This window comes from Schistocerca nitens, chromosome 7 (assembly GCF_023898315.1).
Source record: "Schistocerca nitens isolate TAMUIC-IGC-003100 chromosome 7, iqSchNite1.1, whole genome shotgun sequence".
NCBI lineage: Eukaryota > Metazoa > Arthropoda > Insecta > Orthoptera > Acrididae > Schistocerca > Schistocerca nitens.
Genome location: NC_064620.1, coordinates 351,641,751 through 351,661,124, shown reverse-complemented (window position 1 = coordinate 351,661,124; position 19,374 = coordinate 351,641,751). Strand labels below are relative to the sequence as shown.

Below are 19,374 nucleotides of genomic sequence, written 5' to 3'. Positions count from 1 at the left end.
CTCTTGCAACATGCCTGGTGCTGCGGCGATATGTGCAACAAGCGCCAACAGCAACACGCACAACACACATTACTGTGGTAGTACTCTAGTCCATTCGAGGCGGCAAATCAAACAAGCCAGCTTACTACCAGTTCAACAGTAAATGGGCCAGCAGCAGCTCCAAGGCGCATGCGCAGCCCTGATCATCGCGTGCGGGCCGAACTATTTCCTACATACACCGAAACTCCGTTTGAGGCAATGAAACAGGAACTCACAAGACGACTGTTCAGGCCAGTGCCGCGATGGCAGCTGGCAGTTTCCGCGCAGCCAGCCACATTGGGGAGACCTCACCTAGACGACGCGCTAAGACGACCAACTCTTCTGCTCATCCCCTTACTGTGAACTGGGACTGGCCAAACGGGACGCCGTCAAGTGGAGAAGACTTGGTATTATGTTTAGCTGCGTCTCCTACACTTGGGAAGCGTCGCGGTTGGTGCCCGTATTATAAAAGTACTTTATCTAGGCTTTAATGGTTGCTAATAAACTTGTTGAATTGGTACACCTGGTGGAGGTTTCGTGGATATAATCGAAGGAAGAGACATATGATTTCGAAAGTGGCGGGAATTTGAATCAGCCGAGTGGTGGCGTCGTCTTGTCGCAACGTTTCAATGGACTTCGCCAGATGATGATGGATACGAAACTCATTGAAACGTCGCGACAAGACTACGCCACCACTCGGCTGATAACCCGAGAAGAATTCATCAGTGGAATACGCCGAGAAAGAATGAAATGGCATACACACCGCTGTTGCTGCAAAAAAGGCCAGATTAAGCTGGCTCTGTAATGCAAAATGTATTTTAACCCATTTCTCAATTACTTCAGCGATAAGGACAATTATTCAGCAAAAAGGCAGATAGAAAACTCAAGCTAAAGAACCCATGTACTTGCTAGGGCAGAAGGCAGAGATAGTGCAGGTAGAGAAGTAGAAGAAAACTATCAATAAGACGTGGAAGGTGATAATGGTGATGAAGAGGATTCATGAAAGAATATGATGAAAGGGACAAAGTGTAAATTGCCAGCTTTATTTATTTATTTATTTTATTTTTTTAACTAAACTACAAACTAAGTAGTAGCATACGCGGAACTAATTTCAACTGTAACAAAAATGGGACCATGGAGTTTCACCAGTAGATCTCAATAGATACGAGTTAACAGTTCACAATGTTGAATAGCCAGGAAGAAGGGGATTATACCGGGTGTGTCTCCTAAGAGTCGTCTGGTGCATTTTCTTTCGGTTGCAGGTTCGAATCCTGCCTCGGGCATGGATGTGTGTGATGCCCTTAGGGTAGTTGGGTTTAATTAGTTCTAAGTCTAGGGGACTGATGACCTCAGATGTTAAGTTCTAACATTCTGCGTGGTGTCTGTTGTTCTATATCGTGTCTCTCTACCACTTTCGCGCAACGACGCTCTGAGCGTGTTTTTTTAGGGAATTGACTAGTTTGATCCTGGGACCTGTTGCTGGTAAGGAGACGCCAGAACAAACATGACATGTAGAATTCAGAAGCGTTCAGTGAGACTAGCGAGGATATAACCAAATACTTAATGATTTCAGCGTCAGCTCCACTGCACTCCATGTAAAAGAATCTTAATACTAACTAAATTTAGTGGAAGGGGTTAAGGCTTTCCTATTTTTAGTTAGCTGGTAAAGTAACGTCAAAAAAGCAGTTAAGTTTACCATTGGAAATTTTATTCTACTCACGAAACATTGTTTATAAATTGCACTATTGATAAAAGGAAATGTTTTAATACAGGATGATAAAAACCAACTGCGTTCAACAAAAATGTGAACGAATATTCCCTGAGTGGGTTTCCAAGTTCTACAATGGACCTAAGGATGACCTATGCCATATCACATTTATAATCTAGGTTTAAATTAAGTTTCACAAGAGAGAAAACTATCAAAATGGTCTACAGTGACCCTCAATTATCTTTAATTACTTATCTCACTTGTCGTAAATTACAGTGGCTGATGTGGCTTCTCAATAACTACACTCCTGGAAATGGAAAAAAAGAACACATTGACACCGGTGTGTCAGACCCACCATACTTGCTCCGGACACTGCGAGAGGGCTGTACAAGCAATGGTCACACGCACGGCACAGCGGACACACCAGGAACCGCGGTGTTGGCCGTCGAATGGCGCTAGCTGCGCAGCATTTGTGCACCGCCGCCGTCAGTGTCATCCAGTTTGCCGTGGCATACGGAGCTCCATCGCAGTCTTTAACACTGGTAGCATGCCGCGACAGCGTGGACGTGAACCGTATGTGCAGTTGACGGACTTTGAGCGAGGGCGTATAGTGGGCATGCGGGAGGCCGGGTGGACGTACCGCCGAATTGCTCAACACGTGGGGCGTGAGGTCTCCACAGTACATCGATGTTGTCGCCAGTGGTCGGCGGAAGGTGCCCGTGCCCGTCGAGCTGGGACCGGACCGCAGCGACGCACGGATGCACGCCAAGACCGTAGGATCCTACGCAGTGCCGTAGGGGACCGCACCGCCACTTCCCAGCAAATTAGGGACACTGTTGCTCCTGGGGTATCGGCGAGGACCATTCGCAACCGTCTCCATGAAGCTGGGCTACGGTCCCGCACACCGTTAGGCCGTCTTCCGCTCACGCCCCAACATCGTGCAGCCCGCCTCCAGTGGTGTCGCGACAGGCGTGAATGGAGGGACGAATGGAGACGTGTCGTCTTCAGCGATGAGAGTCGCTTCTGCCTTGGTGCCAATGATGGTCGTATGCGTGTTTGGCGCCGTGCAGGTGAGCGCCACAATCAGGACTGCATACGACCGAGGCACACAGGGCCAACACCCGGCATCATGGTGTGGGGAGCGATCTCCTACACTGGCCGTACACCACTGGTGATCGTCGAGGGGACACTGAATAGTGCACGGTACATCCAAACCGTCATCGAACCCATCGTTGTACAATTCCTAGACCGGCAAGGGAACTTGCTGTTCCAACAGGACAATGCACGTCCGCATGTATCCCGTGCCACCCAACGTGCTCTAGAAGGTGTAAGTCAACTACCCTGGCCAGCAAGATCTCCGGATCTGTCCCCCATTGAGCATGTTTGGGACTGGATGAAGCGTCGTCTCACGCGGTCTGCACGTCCAGCACGAACGCTGGTCCAACTGAGGCGCCAGGTGGAAATGGCATGGCAAGCCGTTCCACAGGACTACATCCAGCATCTCTACGATCGTCTCCATGGGAGAATAGCAGCCTGCATTGCTGCGAAAGGTGGATATACACTGTACTAGTGCCGACATTGTGCATGCTCTGTTGCCTGTGTCTATGTGCCTGTGGTTCTGTCAGTGTGATCATGTGATGTATCTGACGCCAGGAATGTGTCAATAAAGTTTCCCCTTCCTGGGACAATGAATTCACGGTGTTCTTATTTCAATTTCCAGGAGTGTATATAACAGAAAAATCATCGCGTTTCAGATTTTTACTTCAAGTGGCAAATGTGAACACCATGAGCTTTAATTGACGATCGACACTAGTATTACGCAAAAAGGGGTTTGTAACAGATGAGACTTCTGCAGTTCTGAGTGAAGCTTTATGCGCTGTTATGCGGCATCGCGTGCGTTCATTACCTTGTCGGTGTTCGTCAGGGGGCGGCGGGCAGCACAGCTCCGCTCATCTCGAGACCTCACCGCCTCGGAAGCAACTCTCTCCTAACTTCTCCTTACTACAATTTACCGAAGCTGGTTTAAACAAAACTACCTGGCTGTGATTTCTTCTGACAAGTCAGGGTCACAATGTTAATCTTAAGCTCCGCCCTACAAAAATTCTGTCTATCCAATGAGAAACGTTATACTTTTCGTGGTGGGGCAATGTTTTTATAGTTTGCAACGTAACAGAGACGCGAAAAAGACTGACGCTAAAATTTGCAGCTGGTGTGGTCCTTTTAGTGTAATCGCAAGTTATATACTGTTCTTCTGGAGGGCTCTATCTTTTAACATGGGCTGGGGGGTTGTCCTGACGTAACAGAGACGCGAAAAAGTCTCACGCTAAAACTTGCAGCTGGTGTGGTCCTTTTAGTGTTATCGTAAGATCTATACTGTTCTTCTGGAGGGATCTATCTTTTAACATGGGCTGGGGGGTGGTCCTGTCGGTTAGCTGGCGACGTGGGTGTCCGTCCCTTATCGTAGGGCCTTCTAGCTTAACACGGTTCTGCTCTCGGCTTCTGTTCTCGTTTCTCCCCTCGGAACTGCGTCTGTCTCACGGTGGGAAGGTATGACATGCATTTAGGCATTCTTGTGTTAGTCTGTGGTATTCCATTTGCTCACTCGTTACTCGTATTACTTTGGTTAATTTAATGTCACGATTTATTCGGAGCTATGTGACATACTACTGGATTTGCTTATCGTGTCAGGGTTTTGATGGAAGGTGTTGGATTTTCCTGACACCTTACAAAGTCCCATAGTGCTTAGAGCCATATTTTTGTATTTTCTCTGATGTGTCAGCAGATAGTTGGAATTTCATTTTAGCATTGTGTATACAGAGTAAGGACAAACAAACCCTCATCAGGCTTTGGAAACGACGTTTTGTTTGTCATTACGCACAAAACGATTTTTAAGGCGGATTAGTGTCTTAGGAAAAAATTCGGTACGTTGCGGACTTGTCAGTTAGTTTGCGTTGAACTTAGCCAATCATGCCGCTGTGCGCGCAAATTCAAGCGGCCTGCCAGACACAGTGTCCATTGGTCTCATAGCGTGGATGATACCACACGAGACTGCTCAGCCTTTGGTTCGTTTCCGACCTTTACTACTGTCCCATAACAAATTTTTGTATCGCTCTCTTGTCCGGTTTTAAGAAACCAAACGAACAACACTTCTGGTAACACTGTCTTAGACGGGCCGCTTAAATTTGCGCACACAACGACCTGATGAGTTAACTTAAATGCTAATTAACTCGGGAAAGGTTCAACGTACAGAGTTTTTCTCTTATCAATGTTCTCAGCATACCTTACCCTGTAACACTCCTACAAGCTTTTCAGACTACTTCGGACCTTACCGTGTACACTGATTACCACCTGCTTATTAGTTTGTATGTTCGTCTTTGGAAGGAAATACATCACTGATTTTACGTATCAGGGATACGACAGTTTGTTGGCAAGTTTGTAGAGGTAAATGGCATTAAATGTCTACTCACAAGTCATGTAACAGAAAATAACGGGCTGCTGATTAGCATACGCGAAGATGGAACCCTACGCCGTCCTAGATGGATTCCAGAGGATTTACATCATGCGAATTTGGTCGCCGAGACATCAACGTGAGTTCACTATAATGCTCCTCAAACCACTGTAGCACTGTTCTGGCTCCGAGGCACGAACAATTATACTGCTGTAAGATGACATTTCCGTCGGGGAAGACACCAAACATGAAGGGATGCAAGTGGTTCGCAACTTGTCAGCGCATCTGTGACTATTACCACAGGCTACATGCAAGCGCAGGAGAATGTCACCCATAGCATAACACTGCTCCCACCAACCTGCGTCCGGCATCGTGCACGTTTCGATCTGCCGTTCACTTCGATAACGGGGTTTGTGGAGATGACTGTCTATCTAGTGTAGTAAAAACGTGATTCACCAGGAGATCAGGCACGTTTCCCTCGATCGACCGTCGGATCCCGATGATCCCGTGCCAAAATGAAATGGTAATTGACGATGTCGTTGGGTTAACATGTGAACACAAAGAGGTGGTCTGCTTCGGAGATCCATTTTTAACGGCGTATAATGAACGGTGCGCTCCGAAACACTAGCGTGTTCACCAGCTTTGTGCTCTCTCAACAGAGACGCCACAGATCACAGAACAGACAAGTTTCCGAACCCCACGTTCTGTGAGAAACGTTCGACGTCCAACCATTTAGTAGTGCCTAGTGGAAGTTTCACTGTTCTTCTACATCTTTCCGTAGATTCTCACGACAGCGGCACGTGAGCATTCAACCAGCTCCGCAGTTTTCGAGATACTCGTTCACAGGCTCCGCGTATTATCAAACTGCCCTTTGTCAATGACGCTTACGTCAACGGATGTCCCCATTTGCAGCTCATATCTTCGTAAGGTTGAGCCTCGGCTGTGTCTGCTCCCCTTACACTCTTCTGGTACCATGTCACGTGTCCACAACGCCATCAGCTGGTATCCAACGTCGCAATGGGCAGTGGTTATAATGTTTTGGCTTATCAACATATGAGTATTAGAGAAAATAATTTCACAACCTAAGCCACTTACACCTACTACTAGATATAAAAAACATTGATGTTTTGTCAGAAAGGAGGACGTAATTTAAGATGTATGAACTTCAATTTTTTCATCAGACCTACTTGTTAGCCACTCCAGAGACTAAGGCAGACCAAAACGCTGGTGGTGGTCTTAGGGCCAAAGAGAACCATCTGTTAATGAAAACATAAGATAGATGATTACGAGGACGACACGGCGATGACGACGATGATTATGATGGTGATTAAAATGGACGATATTCGCGGCGTAAGGCAGTCGCCAACAAGTCGACCTTGTCCACTCAAGTAATCTCAGTGTAATGGTAGAGCGTTTAGTTCTCATGCTTGCTTAGAAATCAGTGGGTAATAATTCAGATGACGACGAAATTATTTCTATAAAAGAGGGGCTCTGGAAAATTATTGCTTGATGTTCAAGTAAAATAAAGAAAATAAAGTGAGACTCAGTAGCAGAATGGTGAGTTGCCTATGAGAACATACATACTCCAATTAGCTTTAGTAAATTATACAGCACTTCGATGTGAAGAATTAAAGTAATCACAAATGCAACGCAGAACACTCTCATGTATAACAACAAAAACTATAAGAAACTGCAGCATCTACTTATGGCGGTCTCTAGTGGGCATCCCTTTATGTGATTCTCACGTCCTTACACTGAAATACTAACCAAAAAACATAGTTGGTGCCTAGGTAGACTGTCTTCTAGGTACAACACTGTCTCCTACGTACATGTTTGTGGAAGGAAGGAAGACTGAGTTCTACGTCCCATCTACGTCAAAGTCATTAGCGACGGATACATGTACACAATATTAGATCACCTTTATAGTATACCATGCCGCTTACGAATAACATTCTGTAATGGAGAACAGCAACCGTCTAAGGACAGAAGTCGTAAACCAAACCGTGATGATAGAAAATAAATCTTTCAGAAAGTATTTGTGGCTCAATGCTTTTTTGATCAACAATCCTTGGAATCTGCGAATCCAGCATTGATGAAATAACCATAGAAAACATCATTTAGTTCTCCAAAGAGTTTCATTAATGTGGTTTTATAGAAGCTAAATGTTTAATAGTTACCGAAAATGATTCAAAATTTGTATTCCTGAATAAATAGCACCTTTGGCACCAACACCCCACTATTTTTAATGAATTATTGATTGATTTATTTATTTTTTGGCGTAGTTCGACAGGAGTTTGTGGCAGTGGTGTAGTGACACATGGGTGTAGATGGAATGTGTTGGCATTTCTGCAGAGTTCAAGACTCATCAACCAGTTTTTTGATGCCACATTCGTTGACTTCGCCAGCTTTCAACTTAAATGTTGCATGCTAACGTAAATGAGACGGAAGGCTAAGCTAGTGATAGTCTGTATCTACTTCTATTTTCATATTTGCTTTCTTCGCCAACTCACAGACTATCTGCGATATAACTCTTATACCAGCAAGGGTGTTTGGGTCTGCAGAAAGGTCTCTGCTTGGAAGTTTCATTGTGCACTAGCGCTTCAACCCCCACAATCCCGCAGTAACAACGTCTTTTCGCACAAATTTCGTAGTTTGCTTATTGAACTTCTCGCGGCGTGATGAGTAACCCACTACATTGCGAGCATTCAGCCGCGCAACCATTACTTATTCCACTGATTCTTCGGCCGCGTACCGTCCGGCCATCCTTTATAGTAGTAGATTGACAAGGTGCCAAGCGCTTCCTTACATACTCCACAGCGGCGGTATTGCGCGTGCGTGTCACAGATGCTGGTCAGCGGTAAAGTACGTTTACACAAGCGCTTACTGTGCTAAACGCTTCCAGACATTCGATTCGCTTAACGATATACGTTCGGCGGTTGTTAACATCTTGACGACTTAACTGTTTTGATTTGGACAAGACAGAGAATCCGACTCTTGAATGAAACTGCAGATATCTCTCTTTATTATGTTATTGGTTAATCTAATTTCAAAGGGCTTCCTTGCAAGGAGAAACGCAAAACGAAGAGGGGATCTTAAAATCTTCATGTCACTGTAGTTCATCGAATGGCTCGTATCTATATGAAGTTCCACCACAGCTGACTTCCCTGACTGTATTAAGCGTGTGTATCTTCGTAAACGACCACTCAATGGCCAAGATCGCATAAAATATTTCTTTATTCAAGCCAAGTGGTTTCAACAGACTTCGCTGTCATCTTCAGGTCTCAAATCCTTTTCGTTGTAAAACATGTTCATTTTAATAGAACGAAAAACCAGTGTAAGTTGCAGATATTTTCTCTTCATTGGATGACTAGTTTCGGGCCGCGACCCGTTTTGAAATCAACATAATAAAATAGAAAATGGCATTTCCGAAGACGTCAAAAATGTGTAATGCACATTCAGAGTGCATAACCTAGGGTTTGTGGAGCGTGATGGCAGCTATTAGAATGGAAATATAGATTACTATGCGTTGATGTATGATGTTCAGCATATCCTAGTGTGCCATCAACTTCACGACGAACGAAAATATCCGAAGAAGGGAGTTAACCATATCTTTCTATTTCCATAATAAATTTAATAGTAGCGTACATAGGATTCAGATGCTCAAGAAATCGATGCTACTCACCGTTCGCTTGAGGCCAAATTGCAACTGTGTCGTCCACATCACTCCTGAAGACCGTTGGTTTAAAACTTGTCGAGTCCAATGAATTTTCTGTCTTCCAAGAATAAATTAGCTACCAGAGAGGGCGCTTCCTATAACAACTTCATGAATCTGCTCATAAAATTCACCATTAAACTGGAAATAAGATAAAAGGAGTACATGCTCAAAAAATGCCGTGATGTTTTTGTTACGATATTGACCGATAAGAGACAACGAATTCTGTAAATATACCTCACTATATGATAGTTTCACGTCAAAACTAACCAGAACAGCCATACTATTTAGGCTGAATGCCATTGCCATTGAAGAATCTGTCAGACTGCTTTAGTAAGATTCAGCTGAAGAAATCAGACGTGATAGCTATCTATCAGTTACGGATCATCGTCCACAAAGAACTAATATTTCTATGGAAGAGAGATTTGCGATACGAAAATTGCGTGAGTATACTGACACGGCCGTCCTACGTGCTGATAACGGTAACGCTACTGTTCCATTGCCTCAGTAAGTGTATAAGGAAAAGGTATATAGCCTAAAAACTTCTGTTGCGTACAGGAAGAATAACAGAGATCCTACCAACAGGATGATAAGGAAGACAGCTGCCTTACTGAACGCATCATTGCTTCCAAAGGAAGTTAGGAAAAGTTTCAAAGTTTCAGGTGTGGTACTTCCGAGATTTTATGGGCTTCATAAAGTTCAAAAGATGGATAAGTATGAGCGTCTAGAAGATTTGCCAATATGGCCAATAAAAAGCACTATTGGTTCACCAACGCATCAATCTGCAAATATTTAGCTTCATTATGAAAAACATTGGTAGAAAAAAGTATTCAGAACATTCGTATTTCTATCGATTTTATTCAGAGACATAGGTACTTCGGGCTAAATAGTTTTGATGCTCTGGTTGGTTTTGTCGTGGTATAATTACATTCGAAGGTAATTTTAGAGGTTTCTTTGTCTGTTACCGGCCAACATACTGACGAAATGTCACGGCTTTGTTTGAGCATGTACTACTTTCATCTTATTTCCAGTTTAAAGGTGATTTTTATGAACAGGGTAATGGAGTTATTATGGGAAATATCCCCTCCGCTCTCGTAGCTCATTTATCTGTGGAACACACTGGACTCCGCAAGTTTTGATGCAACGGTCTTTTGGAGATACAGGGACGACACATCTGTAGTTCGGCCTCACGAGAAGGATGAATCACATTTATTTCTTGAGAATATTAATGTTACGCACGTTAGTAATGAATTTTCTTTGGGTGCCTCCCTTTTTGGACGTTCTCGTTCATCGTAAAGTTGATGGCACATTGGGGTATTCTGTATATCGTAAAGCAAAGCATACTAATCTTTATTTACACATTACTAACTGCCATCACTCTTGACTAAAAGTAGGTGTCCGTAAGATCATACTGCACTACAATGCCAGTACGTGATATAGAAGATTAAGAGCGCTTTTGTCTTATATGGGTGCTCTTTCCTGGAAGATAAGTCGTATTCTAGAGAAACACCGTGTTAAGATATCTCTGTCTCCTATGAAGATTACAGCGTTACTCGGTTCTGTGAAGGATGCTTTATTGCTCCGTAAGATGGGTGGGTATCGGATTACTTGCGGGAATTATGATATGTCTTACATACGTCAGACAACACAAACCGTTCATGAGAGGTGCGTGGAACACCAAAGATACATACGCGTACTTCAGCCACATTGGTCAGCTGTGGTGGAGCACTGTATAGGTACGGGTCATTCGACGGTCTGACACGTAGATTTTAATATCCTCGTCTTCCATTTCGGAATATATTTTCAAGGAATCCATAGAAGTTAGTGGGCCGTTGGTGGCCGAGCGGTTCAAGGCGCTTCAGTCTGGAACCGCTCGACCGCTACGGTTACAGGTTCGAATCCTGCCTCGGGCATGGATGTGTGTGATGTCCTAGGTTAGAGGGTGCGCTGCCGAAATATCAGTGAAAGAAATGATACTTGCCTGGCTGCAAGCCTGAAATTTAACAGATTAAATTTCACAGAGTTCTCTTGAGGAAAAGTTTTAATTTGTAAGTTACGGCACAGGGAAACTGTGACACACTGAATCATAATTTAGACTTCATGCGTTGATTTTGTTAAATATGATACGAACTATCCCTGAACCGTAGCCGTGTTTTGGTAAAAAGTCGTCTTTTGTATTAAATAGTAGAATGTAATCAAGTTTGTACGTTCCACTTCCTTATTATAGATTTCAATTGTGTTCCAGCTTTTAAAATTAGCATCAGCGAAGATGGAATCAATAAACGAACCATTGTGTTTCAGATGTGGTATTGGACTATGTTCGTTGTAAACGGAGAGGACAATCATTCTGCTGTGAGTGTAGTCCCATTCTGGCGTACACCATAATGAGAAACTTGAAGTCTTAGGGAAACGAACTACGTCCACAGGAACCATCCTAGAGTTGAAATTACCTATATAGACGGGTTACGTGAGATTAAGAGCAACGGAAAATAGTAATGGCAAGGGACATCCTGTGTCCAAATAAAGGGCAGGTGGATATTACGCGGCATTACAATCTCACATTCCTCCAAGTCCAGGGTTTACGAGGCCGCATTTGGACCGGTCTAAGATTTTCACCGTCGTTCGACTCCGATTTAACGATGGCTCGTTTCCTGTACATCTATGTACTATCAATATTAACGATCTCCTTGCATGTAAATGTGACTCTGAGAGAGAAGCTGACGTAAACCACTTATTGTTTTCGTGTTCCAAATTTCACAATGAACTACCGGAATTTTTTAAGACGTTGATGAATATGGGTTAGTTCCTCCTTTAGTTAGCGTCTCAAAACTTCCGCCTTTATGAAGTAATTCTCAATATTCTTAAGAGTACAGGAGAAAACCTCTAGATTTTAATAGGACTCAGTTTCATTAATTTGTACCACTTGAGGAATAGTCTGAGCTGATAACATAAGTATAGTTTGCTAATCATCGTGTTCATTAAATATTTGTTATGAAAGAAACTAATATTCATTTCCTCGGAACAGTTACGTATTCTACGTAAATAGAATACAATCTCTGGAGGAAAAACAAAACATAAGACAAAACAAAAAAAAACTTCTGAAATCCGAATTATTGTAGAGTATGATTTCGAAAATTACATTTCGAACAGGTCAGTAATTGACGGCACTTTAATCACCACCCCAATAAAAAGTTTAACTGTTGTATATCTTAAACTATATGGAAGAATGGCTTGACCCAGTAATGTACTACATAATTCATAAAGTACTCGTACTTACCGGTCGTTGTGGTCGAGCGGCCGTAGGCGCTTCAGTCTGGAACAGCGCTGCTGCTACGGTCGAACGTTCGAATACTTCCTCGGGCATGGATGTGTGTGATGTCCTTAGGGTAGTCATGTTTAAGTATTCCTAAGTCTAGGGGATTGATGACCTCAGACGTTAAGTCCCATAGTGGTCAGAGCCATTCGAACTCGTACTTTGGGAAATTGTGCAGAAATTTGCTACTGTTTGCAGAATGATGACTTACGCCAAGGTAGCCAGAATTTTGTCTAGAGCTTCATGTAGCTAAAACACATTTCAACGAGCAGTAATCTCTATAACCATGAATGTTCATAGCTTTGAAATGGCGTTTTACTAGTGGTGCCGTGTCATCAACACAGACTTTCGCAATACGTACAATCAATGGACGCTTCCTGAAAGAGATTTTCACTCTGCAGCGGAGTGTGCGCTGATATGAAACTTACTGGCAGATTAAAACTGTGTGCCCGACCGACATTCGAACTCGGGACCTTTGCCTTTCGCGGGCAAGTGCTCTACCATCTGAGCTACTGAAGCACGACTCACGCCCGGTACTCACAGCTTGACTTCTGCCAGTATCTCGTCTCCTACCTTCCAAACTTTACAGAAGCTCTCCTGCCCCCCTCACCCACCACTCGCCCCCATACCCCCGCCACTCGCCCCCATACCCCCGCCACTCGCCCCCATACCCCCGCCACTCGCCCCCATACCCCCGCCACTCGCCCCCATACCCCCGCCACTCGCCCCCATACCCCCGCCACTCGCCCCCATACCCCCGCCACTCGCCCCCATACCCCCGCCACTCGCCCCCATACCCCCGCCTCTCGCCCCCATACCCCCGCCGCTCGCCCCCATACCCCCGCCGCTCGCCCCCATACCCCCGCCGCTCGCCCCCATACCCCCGCCGCTCGCCCCCATACCCCCGCCGCTCGCCCCCATACCCCCGCCGCTCGCCCCCATACCCCCGCCGCTCGCCCCCATACCCCCGCCGCTCGCCCCCATACCCCCGCCGCTCGCCCCCATACCCCCGCCGCTCGCCCCCATACCCCCGCCGCTCGCCCCCATACCCCCGCCGCTCGCCCACCTACCCCCGCCGCTCGCCCACCTACCCCCGCCGCTCGCCCACCTACCCCCGCCGCTCGCCCACCTACCCCCGCCGCTCGCCCACCTACCCCCGCCGACTGCCGCCACTCGGCGCCCCGCCCCCCCGCCCCCCCCTGCCACCGCCCATGGCATTTGCCAAAGGGGCAGGAGCATGGCGTGCGTGATCGTAATGAGTATGAAATGGACGCTGAGCGGTGACGTAGTTGTCGTCTTTGTAAAATGCCTTCACAGCAAAAGCGTATTGTTCACCGCCATCTTAACTGTCGTAGATATCAGGTGAATGGTAAAAGTTCGTTATCCATATAGTACAACTGCCGTATTCTGACCCCTAACTCAACGTGTTACTTCGAAGGTTGCCAAATATCACACTTCACTGACGCACTTATTAAAGTTCACATGGTTCCCATGGTTCAAATGGCTCTGAGCACTATGGGACCCAACTGCTGTGGTCATCAGTCCCCTAGAACTTAGAACTACTTAAACCTAACTAACCTAATGACATCACACACACGCATGCCCAAGGCAGGATTCGAACCTGCGACCGTAGCAGCAGCGCGGCTCCGGACTGGAGCGCCTAGAACCGCACGGCCACCACGGCCGGCCACTTATTAAAGATTTGTGTTGGGGGCTGTTTGTAGGAGGAGACAAGACCGCGAGGTCATCGGTCTCATCGGATTAGGGAAGGACGGGGAAGTAAGTCGGCTGTCCCCTTTCAAAGGAACCATTCCGCCATTTGCCAGGAGTGATTTCCCTAAATCATGGAAAACCTAAATCAGAATGGCCGGACGCAGAATTGAACGTTATTCTTCCCGAATACGAGTCCAGTGTGCTAACCAATGCGCCACCTCGCTTGGTGTTACAGATTTCTTGCAGTATACTCGGGAACTAGGTCCTGGCTGGTGGATGACTACTATGACAGCTGCATTGTTCTCTTTTGTAGAGTATTTAATACTTAATTTGTACACACCCCACATCAAGTAGAATATATGACAAGTATCACCCTTCATCTAAGGTCTGATCGAAGACTGGTTGCAGGTTGCTGCCTGCTGGCGTTCCTCTTTACAGGAAAACTCGGCGTTCGTTCAGGAAGTGCGCCGATTGAATGTCCCATCGATTCCGTTACCGGGCGGAGCAGCCCACACGAATAGCAACCGGAAGGAATGAGACCGAGAAACGCTCTATTTCCGCCCACGTGAAAGAAGACGCGAAGTAGGACGACAAATCTGTCTCCCTCTCTAGGCCAGGGCGAAAACACTGCGCTATCCGTACTTGGCTTCTCAGCTTAACTTCCCACTGTGGTATAACGTTTCAGTTTTGTACAACTACAGATACACTTGTTATCAGTTCCCTTTTACCACTATTACAGTCTTTTATGTAGTAATGTTAGGTGAACAGTTGTTCTAACGGGTATTTGTCAAGCAGTACTTAATCATAAATAGTTAAATACAATATTTCTCTTGGATGGAAAAACCCTGTCTCCCATGGGGCATGCAGACTTCACATCATACAACAGTGTCATTCGGGTTGCCTCCTCGGCACCGTACGCTTTATGGTGAAATAAGCTGGACATAGAGATATTTTAAAGACGGATTATTAGAAAAATAATGGGTACGATTCGAATTACAGATGGTTGAAAAATCAGAAGTAATGACGAAGCGATGATTAGTCTCCTTCGGACACCTTCAATGAATAACGAAAGGCTAACGGAACCAACATTCTTGAATTTTTGGTAAACGTGGTCAACAGTAGAGTGGATCACATATATAAGATAAGAGATAGGAGTAGCATTAAAGAATTGTAAATATAGCAAATAACCAGTTTTTAACACTATGTACTAAATATAGAAAACTTTAAAGGCACGATAAGGAAGCAGTAGCAGTTTTAAGAGAAAAGGGAAAAGTCAACGTGTAGGAAATCACGAATGAGTACAAAATGAATAAGAAAAAAATTGAGAATGAGGACAAATCGGAGTTATGTTACCGTGGTGTGTCGATATGAGGTGAAAAGAAGACAATAAATAATTAGAGCCAGGAATGGAAACAGGAATAGAAAGAAATAAAAGTGTTTCATTATTACAACCCAACGGAGGAGGACGTGACAACTACACTGTCCACTCAGCTTAATGTGTCCCCCGCCTATGTTCGACGTAAACGTGCAATAATCACTCACAGCAATAGTAGTGGCAGTTACATAAACTGTATGGGTGGGAGGGGGGACGCGGAAAACGGTGTAGGCGTTGTCCCAATGCAGAAACTCAGCGATTTATTTGACTCCCAGAACAGCATGAACATCGACTTTTGGGCCAAGAGTGGAAGCATTACAAAAATGATTCAAGTGGCTCTGAGCACTATGGGACTTAACTGCTGTGGTCATCAGTCCCCTAGACTTAGGAATACTTACACCTAACTAACCTAAGGACATCACACACATCCATGCCCGAGGCAGGATTCGAACCTGCGACCGTAGCGGAAGGATTTCCGAAAGGGTTAACTTTGTGAACAGTTACCGTCCTGTCATGGTTAAAGTATACCATGCACGGCACAATGGCTCTATCCAAAACCATCGCCGAGGCAACTCTGGTGCACCTCGGGCCAGAGAAGACAGGTGTGAACAACGGCTGTGAAAATGTGACGGGGAAACAAACTTAGGACTGATGAGCAACTAAACGCCCAGATGAACCAAGCGGCTACCACCTGTCTCCTCAAAGACCGTTGCGAGAATGGTAATGCGTATGAGCTTCCGCGCTCATGGCTATTGAAGTTTACGGCGTGCAATGTCTGAGAGCGAACACCCTCAACATCGTCAAAAGAATAAAGGATGGCGGAAGGATATGGCCTGGGGAATGTTTTCTTGGCTTTCCTTCGGTTATTTTTTCTTTCAACAGTTATGTCCCTTGAAAAGAAGCGTGTAAATTTGTAAACTTAGCCGGCCGCGGTGGTCTAGTGGTTCTAGGCGCTCAGTCCGGAACCGCGCGACTGCTACGGTCGCAGGTTCGAATCCTGCCTCGGGCATGGATGTGTGTGATGTCCTTAGGTTAGTTAGGTTTAAGTAGTTCTAAGTTCTAGGGGACTGATGACCCCAGATGTTAAGTCCCATAGTGCTCAGAGCAATTTGAACCATTTTGTAAACTTAAACAGCAGTCACGCAAGAATACTTCTTCAGACTGACACTATTCTCTATAGCTTTTGAAGAAAAATTTCATGTCCATGATCCGAGAGAACGAGTGAGGTACAGCCATACTTGTTAAAAGAACATAACTTCAACTTCTTCCCTTTGCAGATGACACCCGACAACAAGTGAAGAAACTTAGCACAGAAATTTTTATACGCTGACTTCAAAATCAACTATAACAAGACAAAAAATATAGTGCAGGCAAAAGTCAGAAAGGGAACAGCGCAAAAAATAAACGCATACAACGTGTAGGTAGGCTTTTGCGTGTAGGGAAGTTTAAGACAAGGAGCTGACTGGCATCAAGAGAAAGGATCAGAAGGAGAAAAATGAAATGGAGCAACGCTTTTAGTAAACTAAATATGACTGTGTGGAGAATGAAGTTTACAGTTGGTGGGTATTATGTTTTCAGGTAAGGCATCAGCGGGTAGCCTTCTAATGCATTACCATTCTAAACAGGCGTGTTGTTCAAGCCCCCCTCAGATTTAGTTATAAGTTGGCACAGTGGATCAGTCGAGAAAACAGGAGAAGTTGTGTGGGACTATGAAAAAAATAAGCAAAATATACAAACTGAGTAGTCCATGCGCAGGATAGGCAACATCGAGGATAGTGTGAGCTCAGGAGCGCCGTGGTCCCGTGGTTAGCGTGGGCAGCTGCGGAACGGGAGGTCCTCGGTTCAAGTCTTCCCTCGAGTGAAAAGTTTACTTTTTTTATTTTCGCAAAGTTATGATCTGTCCGTTCGTTCATTGACGTCTCTGTTCACTGTAATTAGTTTAGTGTCTCTATTTTGCGACCGCATCGCAAAACCGTGCGATTAGTAGGCGAAAGGACGTGCCTCTACAATGGGAACCGAAAACATTTGATCGCAAGGTCATAGGTCAACCGATTCCTCCAGAGGAAAACACAATGGTGACGGCATGTGCGTCCAATGAAAGGAGTATGTTGTCGACCCACCTAACTTGTACACTTGGTGAATGGGTAGAGAGATTCTTCTACCTTGCCCGATTTAGGTTTGCTTGTGGATGTGATCATCACTCCGAACAAAGTGATGAAAACATAAGAGTTTGTCACATAAACTGCAACAAATGAATGCAATAGTTTCACAGTCGCACAGTTTTCCCTTTTTCCCTTTTAACGTTTTCAAAATTTTCCGTGTGTAGACCGTCAAATTCTGCATTTGTCCAAGGAAATCTGAACATTTCCTGGAATTTTGGAGAGCCAAGTTGATTATGTGTGAGTGCCTGACCTTTGATAGTTGTCTGAAAATAAAAAATTAAACTTTTCACTCGAGGGAAGACTTGAACCAAGGACCTCTCGTTCCGCAGCTGCTCACGCTACCCACGGGACCACGGCGCTCCTGAGCTCACACTATCCTTGATGTTCCCTACCTTGCGCATGGACTACTCAGTTTGTATATTTTGCTTACTTTTTCATAGTTCCACGCAACTTCTTCCTGTTTTCTCGATTGATCGGTGTTCAGTTTTTCAAGGCCTATCCACTGTGCCAACTTATAACTAAATCTGAGGGGGGTGCGATGGGGAGGTTCCCTTGTTAGAGTCGTTGTAGGACGGACAGGTAATGCATCAAAGTTACGTAAATAATTTGGTATTTATTTTCAATTCTATATCTGCAGCGTTGAACTTCTGGCGGCAAAACACCGTAGTATGCCGGTAGGAGATACAAAACAAAATAACTGCGACTCAAATTTTCGCGGGTGGTTAAAAAAAAAAATAAGAATTCACCTTGTAATAATAAATGTAATGCCTTACTTATATCACTCAACAATATAGATGAACTGAACGATTAATTAAAATTGCAGATATTATACAAATCGGAAGCAGAGGTGGAAGATAAGGAAGGAACTGACATCAGCTGTACCGAGATTTTATGCGGAATCAACAGCGACCTTTAAAAATGTGTGTCCGACCGTTTGTTTTCCTCTACTAATTTCCTCACTTAATTGAATAGAAATATGTTTACAGAAGAGGAGTGTAATGCTACCGCCATTTTTAACTTAAACTTCAGAAACACCCCAGAAAAGATCTCCACCACTTCAGTTGCTGGCCACTGTCGAGTAGACCCCAGTAACGTCTACCCATCAGCAGACGAGGATACAAGGCTTTTTATTTTTGTTTGACGGTGAGTCTGCAGTGTCCATTTCGAAGTCGTTTTTTGTACTCGTTAGTGAATTAATGACAGACGGTCTACATTCAATGTTTTGTACACTGCGTCTTCCATACAGACACCGCACTGTGTACACACCACCGAGGATTGGCAAGCAGGCCATACCTGATGGCCGCAACCCAGGGCTGCCATAATCGCTCGCAGTCAGTCAGTAACAGCCACATGTCAAATGCACAAACTGGTTGCTAGAGGCACACAGAACACTATGGCCAGTAGACATGCAAATGGCAGAGCATGCATGGGGAGAGCAGTATCGATGGGGATTGGGAATAGACATGCAAATGGCAGAGCATGCATAGAGAGAGCAGTAGCGATGGCGATTGGAAAGGTGCTGTAGGGGAAATGGCGAGTGCTATAGCGGATGTGCCATTCTAATCTGAAGTCTACACTGACATTTTTAGTAAATATTAGGTGGAACTTATCCACACCCACCCTTGCGTGGTGACCATTCAAAATGATCTGTCACTTCTGCTTTGGATAGTGTCTAAAAATAATTCCGCCGATAATGTGGCCTAGCTTGTTGACCATTCGTGGTTTTCAGAGAAGCATCATTGTGACGAATTCCGAGTAAAACCCACATATTTCTCTTGTTGTTATGTTGGAATTTGCTTCTTTTGCCAGAACTCTGTGTAGTTCACACTCTCACCTCATTAATGTTATGTAGACGCATTTGCGAGAGAATCCTGAAAAAGTGGTTTATTAAGGACATTGAGCAACAGTAAGGTCAGTATCTTACG

General features: G+C 44.9%; 1 protein-coding gene across 1 annotated transcript; it reads left to right on the top strand.

The window, feature by feature from the left end:
* The first annotated feature begins 281 nt into the window (after nucleotides 1-281).
* Nucleotides 282-18,771, top strand: LOC126195615 (uncharacterized). Its single transcript, XM_049934241.1, has 3 exons — nucleotides 282-425; nucleotides 12,789-13,441; nucleotides 18,696-18,771. The coding sequence occupies exons 1-3, from the start codon at nucleotides 282-284 to the stop codon at nucleotides 18,769-18,771; spliced, it is 873 nt and encodes a 290-aa protein (XP_049790198.1).
* The last annotated feature ends 603 nt before the right edge of the window (nucleotides 18,772-19,374 follow it).

Bases quoted from the DNA above. Each gene is read 5' to 3' on its own strand.
- LOC126195615 (XM_049934241.1), top strand. From the start codon at position 282: ATGGCAGCTGGCAGTTTCCGCGCAGCCAGCCACATTGGGGAGACCTCA. The intron at 426-12,788 runs GTATTATGTTTA...CAAACTTTACAG, and splicing joins CGTCAAGTGGAGAAGACTTG to AAGCTCTCCTGCCCCCCTCA. The intron at 13,442-18,695 runs GTGCGTGATCGT...TCTTCCATACAG, and splicing joins CAAAGGGGCAGGAGCATGGC to ACACCGCACTGTGTACACAC.